This window comes from Amaranthus tricolor, chromosome 4 (genome assembly GCF_026212465.1).
Source record: "Amaranthus tricolor cultivar Red isolate AtriRed21 chromosome 4, ASM2621246v1, whole genome shotgun sequence".
Taxonomy (NCBI): domain Eukaryota; kingdom Viridiplantae; phylum Streptophyta; class Magnoliopsida; order Caryophyllales; family Amaranthaceae; genus Amaranthus; species Amaranthus tricolor.
This window is the reverse complement of record NC_080050.1, coordinates 3,536,639-3,549,380: the sequence shown is the minus strand read 5'-3', so window position 1 is coordinate 3,549,380 and position 12,742 is coordinate 3,536,639. Positions and strand designations below refer to the sequence as shown.

Here is a 12,742-nt window from a genome sequence, read left to right as displayed (position 1 = left end):
AGTACAAAATTCAAAAGTAGATGTTTTATAATTGTTATTTAACATTCATACTAAATAGATATTACGATTTAAATAGTACATGAACAATTATAAATAAAACAAGAATAATTTGCGAATTATAGTCTTAAAATTTAGTACTTTTACAAATTACAGTCTTAATGTTTATTTTTTGCGAGTTACAACCACCAAATTATCAAAGTTTGTAGGTTTAGGCCAAAACATATAATTTCGAATTTTAGGTTAAATGATTGGAATTTTGTATTTTTGGCTTGAATTTGTAAACTTTGATATTTTGGTGACTGTAATTTACAAAATATAAATATTAAGACTATAATTTGTAAAAATGTTAAACTTTAAAACTGTAATTCGCAAATTATTCATAAAAGAAACAGAAGTTACAAATAAAAGGCAAGAAGTATATGAGGGTGGACAACAACAAAGTGAATATGTGATTGCATTATACTCCAACAAAGGGAGGGGTGTAGTTTAGTGGTACTATATCCTTGGAGACATGTGCTTGCTTTCTCTTCCTCTCATTTTTGTTGTGGCCTTGTGGATTTGTTAAAACTTTTAGTGGCTTGCAAAAATGTATTTTTGTTCGGATTGAAAGATGTTCGACTCTTTGTAATTTTTTTTTATTTTATAAAATTAAAATATTATCTAATTTATGCAATAAAAATTTATGCTTTAGTAGTTAAGAGTTTAACCTTTTTACTTCTCTTTTAAAAATTTCATCTTTGTATCACTTTTTTTTAAAGGGCTAAATAATCCGTAACATGTTGAATAGGTTAATACTTATCCAAAAAAATGAAAAATTTATTTTATCATGTGGCATATTAAGATTGGCTCTTATTCTTTTAAAAAATAAAAAAAACAAAAAAAATTATTTAATCTATTTCTTTTTCTCTGATTCTTTCTCTATTTTTTTTACTATTTTATATCTACTTCTTTATCTCTATTCTCTTTTAATCCTTGTTATAGAGTTGATGGTAAAATTTATGTTATGTTAAGATTGGATTGGTGGTATAGTTAATGAGTAAGTACGTGTTTGAAAATTCTGTGTGTATGACTAGAGTGTATGTTAGCTTCAATAGTTATAAAAATACTTTTATTTAGAGAAAGTAACTATCAAATGAGGTTAAATAGTCTTATTAGTTCTACTCTAAATATATATATGTCCCCCGTTCATAAAAGGAGTGTAAGAACCTCATTTTTTGGTTATCATTGTAACCTTTTATTGTGTATTGATGTTGTAGGTACGTACATGCAGTATATAACTCCAGTGTGCATATTGTTTCTAGCTTCTATACATATTATGAATAAATATATTGTATTTCATTTATAAACCAATATCGAACAAAATTTATAGAAATTATTAATTTTATGATGCTTAAGTCCAATCATTAATCAACACATTATTAATCGTAGAAAATTAGATTGATTTGTCCTATGGATGGGAATTAAATTCTGTTGGATTAGAATGAGAACGAAATCCTTTTGAGAAAGTATTGGATTACGTGTGTTGGACGAGAAGTCGAGAATGATTTCCCTATTGATGAAGTATCAAAAAATGTTTGGGTATCATAACTCTACAGGATTGGTATTATAGTTGGTTTAGTTTCCAGAGGCATGAATCATCTATATATAGTTATTATACGAGGTGTGATCATTAGGCGGCGACATGAATGTCACTTCCCTTTATTGAGGTGTTACCATGTTTTCCTCACAAACCTCAAAATGGTGGGGGCTTCTAGTCACATAAGAGAATTTGTGAAATCAAGAACAATGGGAAGTACATAGTAATAAGAAGTGGTTAGAATTGGTACCTTGAGTATTGAAATGCTACCTCTAATTCGTGATTAGCATAACATGTACATGTTTGATTTTCTTGACTATGACTCTTTCTATGATGGTCCTGCTATGTTATATGTGATATATGATTTTATATAGAGTAGCAGGAAGATTATAGATAGACCTGACAAGTGATGAAGTTCTTTTTTCAATGCATATGGGGGATTGAGCGCGTATCTTATATTTTGCAACAAACTTATTTTGACTCCACATGTAGTTTTATTTTATTTGATTGTCTATGTTTTGAATTTGAGGCCCATTTTGTAACACCCCGGCCCCTCGGACCGCCGATGACTACCCATGGAGACTGTAGACTGATCCTAAAGACCAACCCACGTCACCCATCCTAAGATTACTCCTCGCCAAGCACGTTTAACTGTGGAGTTCTTGGCAAATGGGCTCGCCAGAAAAGAAAATGCACCTTGTTAATATGAGTAGTATATTAATTATTTTTTAAAGCTAAATCAAGGGTATTACACATTTCCTTCTTTTGTATACATTGTTTTCCTTTTAGCAAAACTTTTCTAATTTGTATAGTTTTAATATTGTTTTGTTATCTTAATACCACGATATATGCTCATGATGATGATTAGAGGAGCCGATAATGAATTATTTTACTGTGGTAGGTTATTTGAAAGTCCATGAGGCCTTATATTGGTTTTTTTTATTGTGTTTTCTATCTCATCACACCATTTATTTCTAAGCAAAGACGATGTTGTCAAAATCTTCACTCATATTTTCATTAATGTTTGGTATTATTTTATTTTATTTTTAATTATGTAATACTTAGATTTTCTTCTATACTTTGCAATTTTAATTTCGTTAAACGAGTCATAAAATCAAGAGTGTTACAGAAAACATACAACCAAAAGTTCTATGCATTTCATATAAGGGCTCTGTGCCAAATTGTCTTTCATGCGAAGTAATTTTTCGAAGAACTTTTAATTTCTTAAGCATCTTGTTTATAACTTGTACAGTTGTACTGCATCAGTTTATTGTAGTGTTTGCCTAATCATGCCTAAAAATTTTAATTTGTTTCTCAAGTTGGTTTTCCACATGCTGTTGAAAGTGATTAACACGTGCTAATTCTTATTAATATATAGTCAAAAAAATCCAAGTAAATCTACTATAGTCATTAATTATAGCGACAAACATTATACATTTGCAAATGCCCTAATCTCATGTGCTATTGCTTGACTTCATGTAAGCTTTTTTCTACTACACTATATAGAAGTGACTAAATTGAAACATTATGAACTTGCTTTTATCCAACCTCAAGGGTATTTGGATGTTGACTTTTATATTAGTCTTTTGGTTGGCTTTTGGCTTTGGTTTGTTGGTCGGTTAAACAATCAAAAAAATTTGTTTGTCAAATAGCTTTTTTTATTGGCTTTTGACACTTTTTCTCTAATAAACAACTAATAATCAATACCTAACATAATCAGCCGAATTTTTCAGCTAGCTTAAAAGCGAACAAAAATATCCAATATTTCCAACTGGTCAAATAAGCCAACTAAAAAAACTAACAGCCAACAATCCATTGCCATACACCCAAAGTTATTAAAATCGTGATTCTACTTGGAATCGTTCAGACCTGTAGAATCGAATTGGTAGAATCGAATCGTAGAATCGTAAAATCGTGTTATGATTCAAGCTCTACAAATTTTATATTAATTAGAATCGTAAGATTCTACCAACGTACGATTTTACCTACAATTCAAATCGTTCGCTTATTTTTAGATCGTAAAATCGTAGAATCGTAAATCAGAATTACGATTTTAATAACCATGCATACACCCATCATCTTACTTGTGTTACAAGCCTATGTAGCTTGTTATATCGATTGTTCTTAAGTGTTTTAAAACTATCAAAAAGATGCAATTGGTAGCAAATGTGATAGGGCCATCTCGTTCATTTTTGGAACTCAAACCAAAAGATAAAAAAGACTCCTAAAAACTTAAGACGTAACGAAAAATATAATACTATATCTTTTATTTTTCATTGTTGATATTTGAATTAATTTATAAAAAAAAACACTAATAACTCATACTATTTAACAAAAATTGTAAATTTTATTTAAATTTAATTTAAATTACTATCACTCAGACATGAAATAGTAATGTCATGCACATCAGTTCTAGGATTCCCTTGCTTTAACACTAGAGTTTTACGCTGGGAATAATTTTTTTGAGTAAGCTTGGTTCCTTTTTTGCTTTTTTGAGAAGGAAATGACATTTTGGGGTTTTGGTTTGCTTTTATAAACTTTTTTATTTTTATCTTTAAACTTCTTTTTATTTTAAATTTCTTTTATTTTATTGAATAAAAAATAATAATTGTTTATATTAAGATATGTGGTAATTTAGAGTATTATATATATATTTTTTTAACAACTGACTACAACAGATATACGAAACGTTAGGAGTTTGAATCTGAGCCCCTAGTTTTCTTGATTGGATGATAATGTTGAGCCCCTCTTAGTTATGAACCAAGATTCACCACTAGAGTGCTCGAAAGTTCAGGGAATATTTAGGAAAAAGTAAAATGTTGTGAAAAAGGAAAGAATTTGAGAGATAATTTGAAAGGCAAATGGAGTACATGGCGCTTTTAACATAATTAAGAAATGTAGTTTGAGTCAAGGTTCTCCAAACACTCTTAAGATAATTTTAATTTTACAGTTAATGTGAATTATTTAATAGTCATTTCGACCTATGTTTGACTTGTAATAAGAATTAAAAAAAAAATTACAATATCACAATATAATTTTTTTATTATAATACCACATCATACAATTTAATAAAAGTGCTAGAAAATGATAAATGTTATTTATCATACACTCTACCAAATGACTTTTTCTTTTTTATTGTAAGAAAATTGATGACATGTTATATCAATTAACACAATAAGGCATAAAATGCATTATAAAAAATAATAATTTAATTAATTGAAATATATTGAAATAGCCTATTATTCTGTTTAGATTTAAATATATATCTAATTTAAATTTAGCTTAGCTTATCTGTAAAGTTGCTATTTCTAACAGTTTATTATTTTGAATACTTTAAAAATTTAATGTTGTTGGTATTAAATGTTTTATTAAGTGAAGGTCTAATTTGTTCACTTGAATTTCACATTATTATATTATAGCTATATAAAGTGCATAAACAATGAATATAACTTAATTTCTTAAGATACTTTCATTTTTTAATTGAATTTATTTTATTTATTTTCTTAATATAAGAGCTTTATGATGGAATTTAATATATGTAATATGTTGATTTGATTTTTTTTTTTCTGAAGTGTGATTTAATTAATTAATGGTACTGCATTTTGGAAAAACTTACAAAAATAGAAATATTTAATTAAAAAATACAACTAAAACAACTCCCACCGTGAGGGTCGAGCGCACGACCACAAGGTAAAGAGCCTTGCGCTCAGCCAACTGAGCTAGACGAGCATTTGTTATTATTTATTCAGTTGTTATATATTTATATATATTTCTTAAGCAACTAGAAGTTTCTCGTACTTCCTAATTACAAGTCATCTATAAATAGTAGAAGTTGACCTTAATTGCGGAATTTTTAAATCGGCGAATCACTTCCGATTCTAATTCGTCCACGAAAAATTCGATCATAAACGAAATCCGATTATATCAATTTCCCCCCTTCTACAAACCCTAACAAAAATTTGCATCGAATCCCCAATTTCTTTCTATTCAATTAAATAATGAGCACAATTAGGACTGCAACACCTTCAACTACGCAAACACTAACCCTAGAAACAACTTCATTGTCAAATCAACAACAACAAGAAACCGTAGTTCTTCGTCTTAATCGCAAGAAGAAGAAGGTTTCGTGGAAAGAAGGTACAATAAACAACGAATTTATGAACAAAAAGAGTTCGAAAAAATGCTGTATTTTTCACAAGGAGAAATCGTTTGACGAAGATACTAGTGACGATGAAGATCATGGTGATAAATCTGATTCTGAAAAACATAAACATGATCATGATTGTTGTTCGCATGAAGCTGGTTCGAGTAGTAGCGTCGCCAATTGATCAATGAAATTGAAATTGTTTTGTTGCTGTTTCTGATTGCTGTAAAGGTCAGAATTTGACGACTGTACTGATCAAAAATTAAGTGATATCGTTGTTCGTCAATGAATGATTAACGTAGTTGGATGATTTGTGCTGTTTTGATTCATCTTATATCATAACAATATAGCTTTTGAGCATATAGTAATTGAGATGGTATGTAAAATTGGTCATGACTTTATATTAAGTAATACATTTTCTTGTGCAATGATTATGTTAGCTTCTTAGTTATTCTAGTTTTACAATTTTAGCACACTTGCGAAGATCGTTTTGTTTTTATTATTTTGCGAAGTCTTTATTTTATTGCTGTAGTGTGCATTTGGATTGGGAATGGAGAATGTGAGATTAGGATATAGCAGCTAGGAATGCATTTGCATTCAAATGCACATTCTTTGATGGTTTAGATGGAGTGTACCATTTGGGTGGAAGAGTACTTTGGCCATTGAGGGTTCAACTTACGATGATGATGCAATAATGATGATTTAATACATGGCATATTGGCATTAGATTTTTTTTGGGGGGGGGTGGAGTAGTTTGTTTTAGGCATCGAGGGCTCGATTTGGGAAGGACGCGTAGGTGATGATGGTCGTATTTTGGAATGGATTTAGACAGTATCATTTGTATGGAAGAATGGTTGGTTTAAGGCATTCTTTGGGAGGAGAATTTGTTATGGGGGGAGATGAGGTTTGAATTTTTATGGATTTGAGGGTATAGATGAGTTGAATTCATAGGGTAATATGCATAATACTCCCTCCGTTCCCATTTAATGTTTCCATTTGCTTTTTTTCACAGTTTTCTACATGTATATGAGGTTTAATATCTATCAATGCATTTCATTTCATAATAAATTATAAATAGTATATAATAAAAATATATACGCAAGACGAAACTAACAATATCTCATATGGATATAATTTTTACCTGTATATATTCATGAAAAATCATATATCCGTAACTAGTATATTCTTTGCGGAAAGTACATCAAATGATAACGAAGAAAGTACTTAGTGTTGACTGTGTTTTGGCGGTGTAGTGGTACTGGTAAGTGGTATCTAGTGAAGACATGTTTTCTGAAAGCTTATATAAATTTCTTGGTTTATAGATATATGAATGTTTTTCTGGATTAAGGGTGCGTTCATATTTGTTCCCTTTTGTCAAACAAGAGAAAAATTACGATTGTGATTTTGCTGGAGTGTAGACTCATGATGGATTTGGAAGGAGTAAATCTGTCAAAGGAGCTTTTGTAAGTTTGGTTTGAGATTGAAGAAAGGCAGAGAATTGAAACTAGAAACTGGGCACTAGGCAAACTGTATTTAGTTTTAGCATGTGTTTGCATCTGCGTATTTTATGATATCAAATTGACATAGCAACTTCCACTCCTTTTCTAAGCAATCCTTGTGGAGGTAGCATCTCATGTTCTTGTTTGATAATTGTTGCCTATGGATTAGGGTGACTGCTAACTAGAACGATGGCGGCTTTTCCACTGCTGGTCTATTGTCCTTTCAAAGGGCTTACGGAGCGATGGTCAAGGGGACTGCTTTAGAATGATGGCTGGTGGCTTTTCCACTGCAGACCTGTAGTACTTTTAAAGGGCTTAAGGAGTGATGGTTAAGGGGACTGCTAATAAAACGATGGCTGGCGGCTTTTCCACTGCTGGCCTATTGTCCTTTCCAAAGGGCTTACGGAGCGATTGCATACTCTCGCTCTTCTCTTTCGACTCTTTGTTTCCGATGCAATAATTTTGCATTGGTGAGAATAGAGAGCTACAAGTTGCGATGTAAATGAGCGTCAGTTCCCAAGTCATGGGTAGTTGCCTACCAGCATCCTCCTTTGTCCAAGTTAAATTGTTACATTCGATAAAAGCTCTCATATCAAAAGGCTAAATATAGCAATTTTAGTGGGATGGATGAGTATCCAACAAAGTTGTTTATAGTCGGCGTTTCCAAGTAGCTTAGAATAGTGCCGAGTTCAACTACAAAAGATAAATTAGCTTAGTATAGTGCCGAGTTCAACTACAAAAGATAAATCTGAATAAATTCATAGTGCGGAATTCGGTTTGGGTTTAATTTGGTGAATATTGAATTTGTATTAATTATTCAATGAGAGGAACACCTCTATTTATACATTTGACCATCTAATTAGGAATTTAAATTTTTACGGAAATTAAATCAAAATAATGTAAAATATAAAATAAAATATTTTACTATATTCTACTTTCCTACAAAAATTACCTTGAAAAGTGAACTTTTGTAACAAACTAACTAGAACTTTTTTTTTTTGGAAAAACTACCTACATATTTGTTTTGTTTATAAAAAAATTAACAGATTTTGTTGAGTCAAGCCTCAAATTTCAATATGATGGAGGTGAGTTCGATCACCTCGTAGCGTACTCTTTGGCTTGCACGTTTGAGAACCAGGTTGTGAGTGCAAGGAAGTATGAGGGCTTATGTTTTGGATCACTTGATGAAGTGATCAAAGTGGGAGACTTTGTGTGCCTTGATGAAGGCAAAGGAGTGTTCATGGAAGGTTTCAAAGGTGGCTCGAGTGGTCGAGCATGTAGGGCTCGATCGAGCCACAAGACAGAAGCTGACCAGTGACCTTAGAACAGGCGCTCGACCGGTCGAGCCAAACCTGATTTGGTTAAGTGAGGTGCAGCCACGTACTAGAATGCGTTTCTGTTTTATGTTCGGTTTTGTTTGGGCTTTTAAGCCTTTTGTCTTAGGTTATTCTAATATGTTTTAGGGCTATATAAGGAGTCTTAGAACATCATTAGAAAAAAAAGGAGAGGCACATACAAGCGAGTAAAATTAGGGTTCACACCATAAGAGTTCTTCTCCTTGTATTTGCATACTTGTGAGAGATTGAAGTAAAGTTTCAATCTTTGCTTTGGGAGATTATTCTTAGAGCTTGTAAGGTGAGTCATTAATGTATTCTTATTTATATTAATGATAAGATAATTTGTTTAAGGGGGAGGTATCATTAGATACTTCATATATTCTTGTGTTTTGCCATTGTTGTTGCTTGCTCTGTTTTTGGGTGTTTACTTTGCATTAGTTTGTTTATTGTTCTTCATCAAATATCATACCTCATTCCCAACATATTTCATTCATCGTTAAACACATCACATGAATTTCACATGAGCCTTTAAGTCCCAACCAAAAATCATACTTAATTAAAGGATTTAGAAAAACTCATCTTTTAAATTCCCTTTGTGATTTCTTTGCAACAACATAAACTCTAATTGTGATTTCTTCCTACTTGTTCAACATCTATATATGTTCAAGCTCTGAAATTCAAATCAAACTATGAAAAGAAAACTAATTTCTTCCCAATAATATGAACATTAAATCGGGATTTCATATACAAGGGAAAATCTAAGAACATGGCCTGTATCTTCTATAACCCAAGAGTAAATGGAGGGGTTGCAATAGGTTTAAATGAGTTGATGAACCAACAATGGTTCATTGGCAAAAAGTTGTAAATTAGCTCATGGTTGAAAAAGAGAAATTGGATATGGAGATGAAAATTTGGTAAGAAAATTGGCTAAATGATTTAAGTATTTAGTTATGGGATTGTGATAGGTTTTTTAATTTTTGCTAGCATTGTGGTCTTTTGTATTGCAACAAAGCTAATAGTTATTTAGGAAAAGCTATGTACTACTTATTAAACAAGGAACCAACTTAATCAAAAGTTTAAGCTGATGGTTGAGGCCCTATGATATGCTATATTACTCTAACACGACCTATCACAAGTTAGCCCTTTGTGCTAGAAGTGTAGACGCAACATAAACACTTCTCGTTTCTGGCGCATGCAAAGTATTCTACTTAAATGAAGGGTGATCGAGATTCAAAATCATAACCTTTGACTTTTGATACCATGTGAAGGAATTAACTCAACTAAAAATTTAAGCTTATGATTTAGGCCACAATATATATTATATACTCTAATAAAAATTAGTTAGAATTCAATTGCAAACTTTTTTAAAACTATGAATTTGAATGTATTGTATTATAATGAAGCTAGCAATGTATTGGGATGTTATATATTGTAATCATCAAAGCTATGTAATTGAAAGATTTCACGGAATTACTTTGAATTTAATTGAAAGCTTTGCTTTACTTCCATTGTTTTGATAGCTTTCTTTTGTTTTACATCTACTCTTTGTCAAATTGAACTTGCTACTGATGGAATTTCATGAAGAGCTTTTATTGAAGCTGCAATTTTCGCATTTATTCACTACTTGGACGTAACACCCCGAGATTTTAATGACGTAATTATTTAATATTTTAATAGTTTTTAAAGATTTTACAAGTATATATAATTATTTCTGAATTAGTTTTAATAAATTTCTTGCATACATGAATTTAAATGTTAACTTAAAATATATATATATATATATATATATATATATATATATATATATATATATATATATATATATATATATATATATATATATATATATATATATATATAAATAAAAGTTAAAAATATACTTACGATTTCTTAAATAAAGAGGTTCGAATCAAAATGATTATTTTATTAAAATGTGTGAGCCTACGAAGGTGAGTTTCTGATAGGTCGTTTATGTACTATCAAACAAATCCTAATATGCAACTAGTATAGCAGCAGTTAGGGTCGAATCCACAGAGAACAACGTAATAAATAATTATTTTCTGGCTACCAATTGATTCTAAGTAACACACAAATTTGGAGAATATATGTCTAAACTAACTAAATAACTAGAGCACAAACAATTAAATTAGAGAAGTAAATCGATGATACTAAAACATCCAGGGATAAACTTCCCCACTAGCATGATATGATGACAATGAGATCCTACTACCCTTACAACAATCATAACCGAGTTCAATAGGACGAATACACCATTAAGAATACTAATAACTCCTTTTGAAGACTATTAGCTTCACTACCATACTACCAAACCTATTTTCATGGAATCAAGTATAGTAATGACATTGAGCATAGTATTCTATAAGATCCAACAATCAAATCTATCTATTTTCATGAAGATTATCAAGCCCTTGATCTAAAAGGCAATTCATTCAACTCTAACTTTCGTTAACGATGAATAAATTGTTAACCACAATTTCCAAAGTTTCTATTGAAAAACATGAGTTAACAGCATAAGAGATCAAGCATGAACAAGGATTATGCATAACAAAAAGGGATTGGGATTCAATAATTCATCATCAACATCATGGCTAGGGTTCCATCTAACCCTAGATTAAGAAACTACTCACACATATTAAATGTAACAAAACAAGAATTAATTAAAGAAAACATAATTAAAAGTAATAACAAGGAAGGGATAAAGAGATAATACTTGAAAATCGAATACCAAATGACGAACGAAAGTAATTGAAAGTTACAAAGTTTCTTTCCCAAAGTGAAGAATTAAAGGTATCTAAAAACAGAGAAAATGTTCACTCCGCGTTCTATTACATTCCCTAGTGATTAAATAAGAAAACTGCGCGGAAAAACGGTTATTAAAGCAGGACCGGACCGGGTTTCTGGAAGACCGGACCGGGTCCGTGTGCTGAGAGTTTTCCAGAGAGCAGAAACTGCAGGACCCGACCGGGTTTAGGCAAGACCGGACCGGGTCCGTGTACTGAAAGTTTTGCAAATGATTAAAGACAGACCCGACCGGGTCCTGGGCTTTGAGGCTTACATTCCTACTTCTTACTTGAAATCGCCCGGGCCATCATCTTGTGCTTACTTTTCTTCTTTAGAACGCGGCAAAAGTACAAACGAGACCCAAAAGGGACTAAAAGCATATCCGAATGGACCCGTGAGCTCACAAAAGTGCCGTAGTGCGATCTCCAACTCTGCCAAATCTCGAAGCATACATTCTAATGCTCAGGAGTGATCCGCTTCCAATACAAGAGTGGAGTAAAATGGCCTGAAATAATCAAAGACACACAAAACTCCAACCAAGCGTAAAACCACATAGAAAATGCAAAATCACACATCAAAATGCCATAAAATGCAAGGGAATGGAGCATAAAAATATAGTTAAAGTGCATACATCAGTTTCTTAGTTGGGTCTCGCAAGAAAATGAATCGAGATAAAAATAAATAAATAAATAAACATAATAATAATAATAATAATAATAATAATAATAATAATAATAATAATAATAATAGTATTAACAAGTATAAAACTCGTACAAAACCCTAAACGCTTAAAAGAGCCGTCACTTTCCTCCTTCTCCTTCTTTCTCTTTTCTCCCCCTTGCGCCTCCACAGACAGTGGGCCGCCACCAGCCGCTGCACGGCCCCACAAAAGCACCACCAAGCAGCACCAGAGCTTCCCCTCACTCCCACGGGCAGCCCAGTAGCAGGCGGCTGCGCTTACGCCCCACAGCAGCAGGCGGCTGTGGGTTGTTTCCCCTTTGGCTCCGTGCAGCCTTCCTCCTCCACCACCGTGTCTTGAGTCACGCCACCACCACAAGAACCACCAACCTCTTGACCCATTTTCTAGTCTCACCTATTGTAAGCATCTCACTTTTCAATTGAATAATTTACTAATTCTAACTAGAATCTACCATGTTCATGAGTTGTGTGTTGATTGTGTATTAGTCTCATTGAATTCTAGTATGGGTAATAGTTAAAAGAATTATCCTTATGAAAAGATTAGGGTTTTATTTAGAGATGTGATTACTAGTAGTGTGTGTGTGTTTGTATGCTACTTTGGTGGTGTGATGATTTATTCAATAATCTTATAAGTAGTTTTGAGACTTGGTTGATTATTGTTGTGGCAATTAGTAATGTTTTTGAT

General features: G+C 31.9%; 1 protein-coding gene across 1 annotated transcript; it reads left to right on the top strand.

The window, feature by feature from the left end:
* Positions 1-5,446: 5,446 nt before the first annotated feature.
* Positions 5,447-6,148, top strand: LOC130809969 (protein phosphatase 1 regulatory subunit INH3). The gene has a single exon (XM_057675849.1). The coding sequence runs from the start codon at positions 5,575-5,577 to the stop codon at positions 5,902-5,904; it is 330 nt and encodes a 109-aa protein (XP_057531832.1). The 5' UTR covers positions 5,447-5,574; the 3' UTR covers positions 5,905-6,148.
* The last annotated feature ends 6,594 nt before the right edge of the window (positions 6,149-12,742 follow it).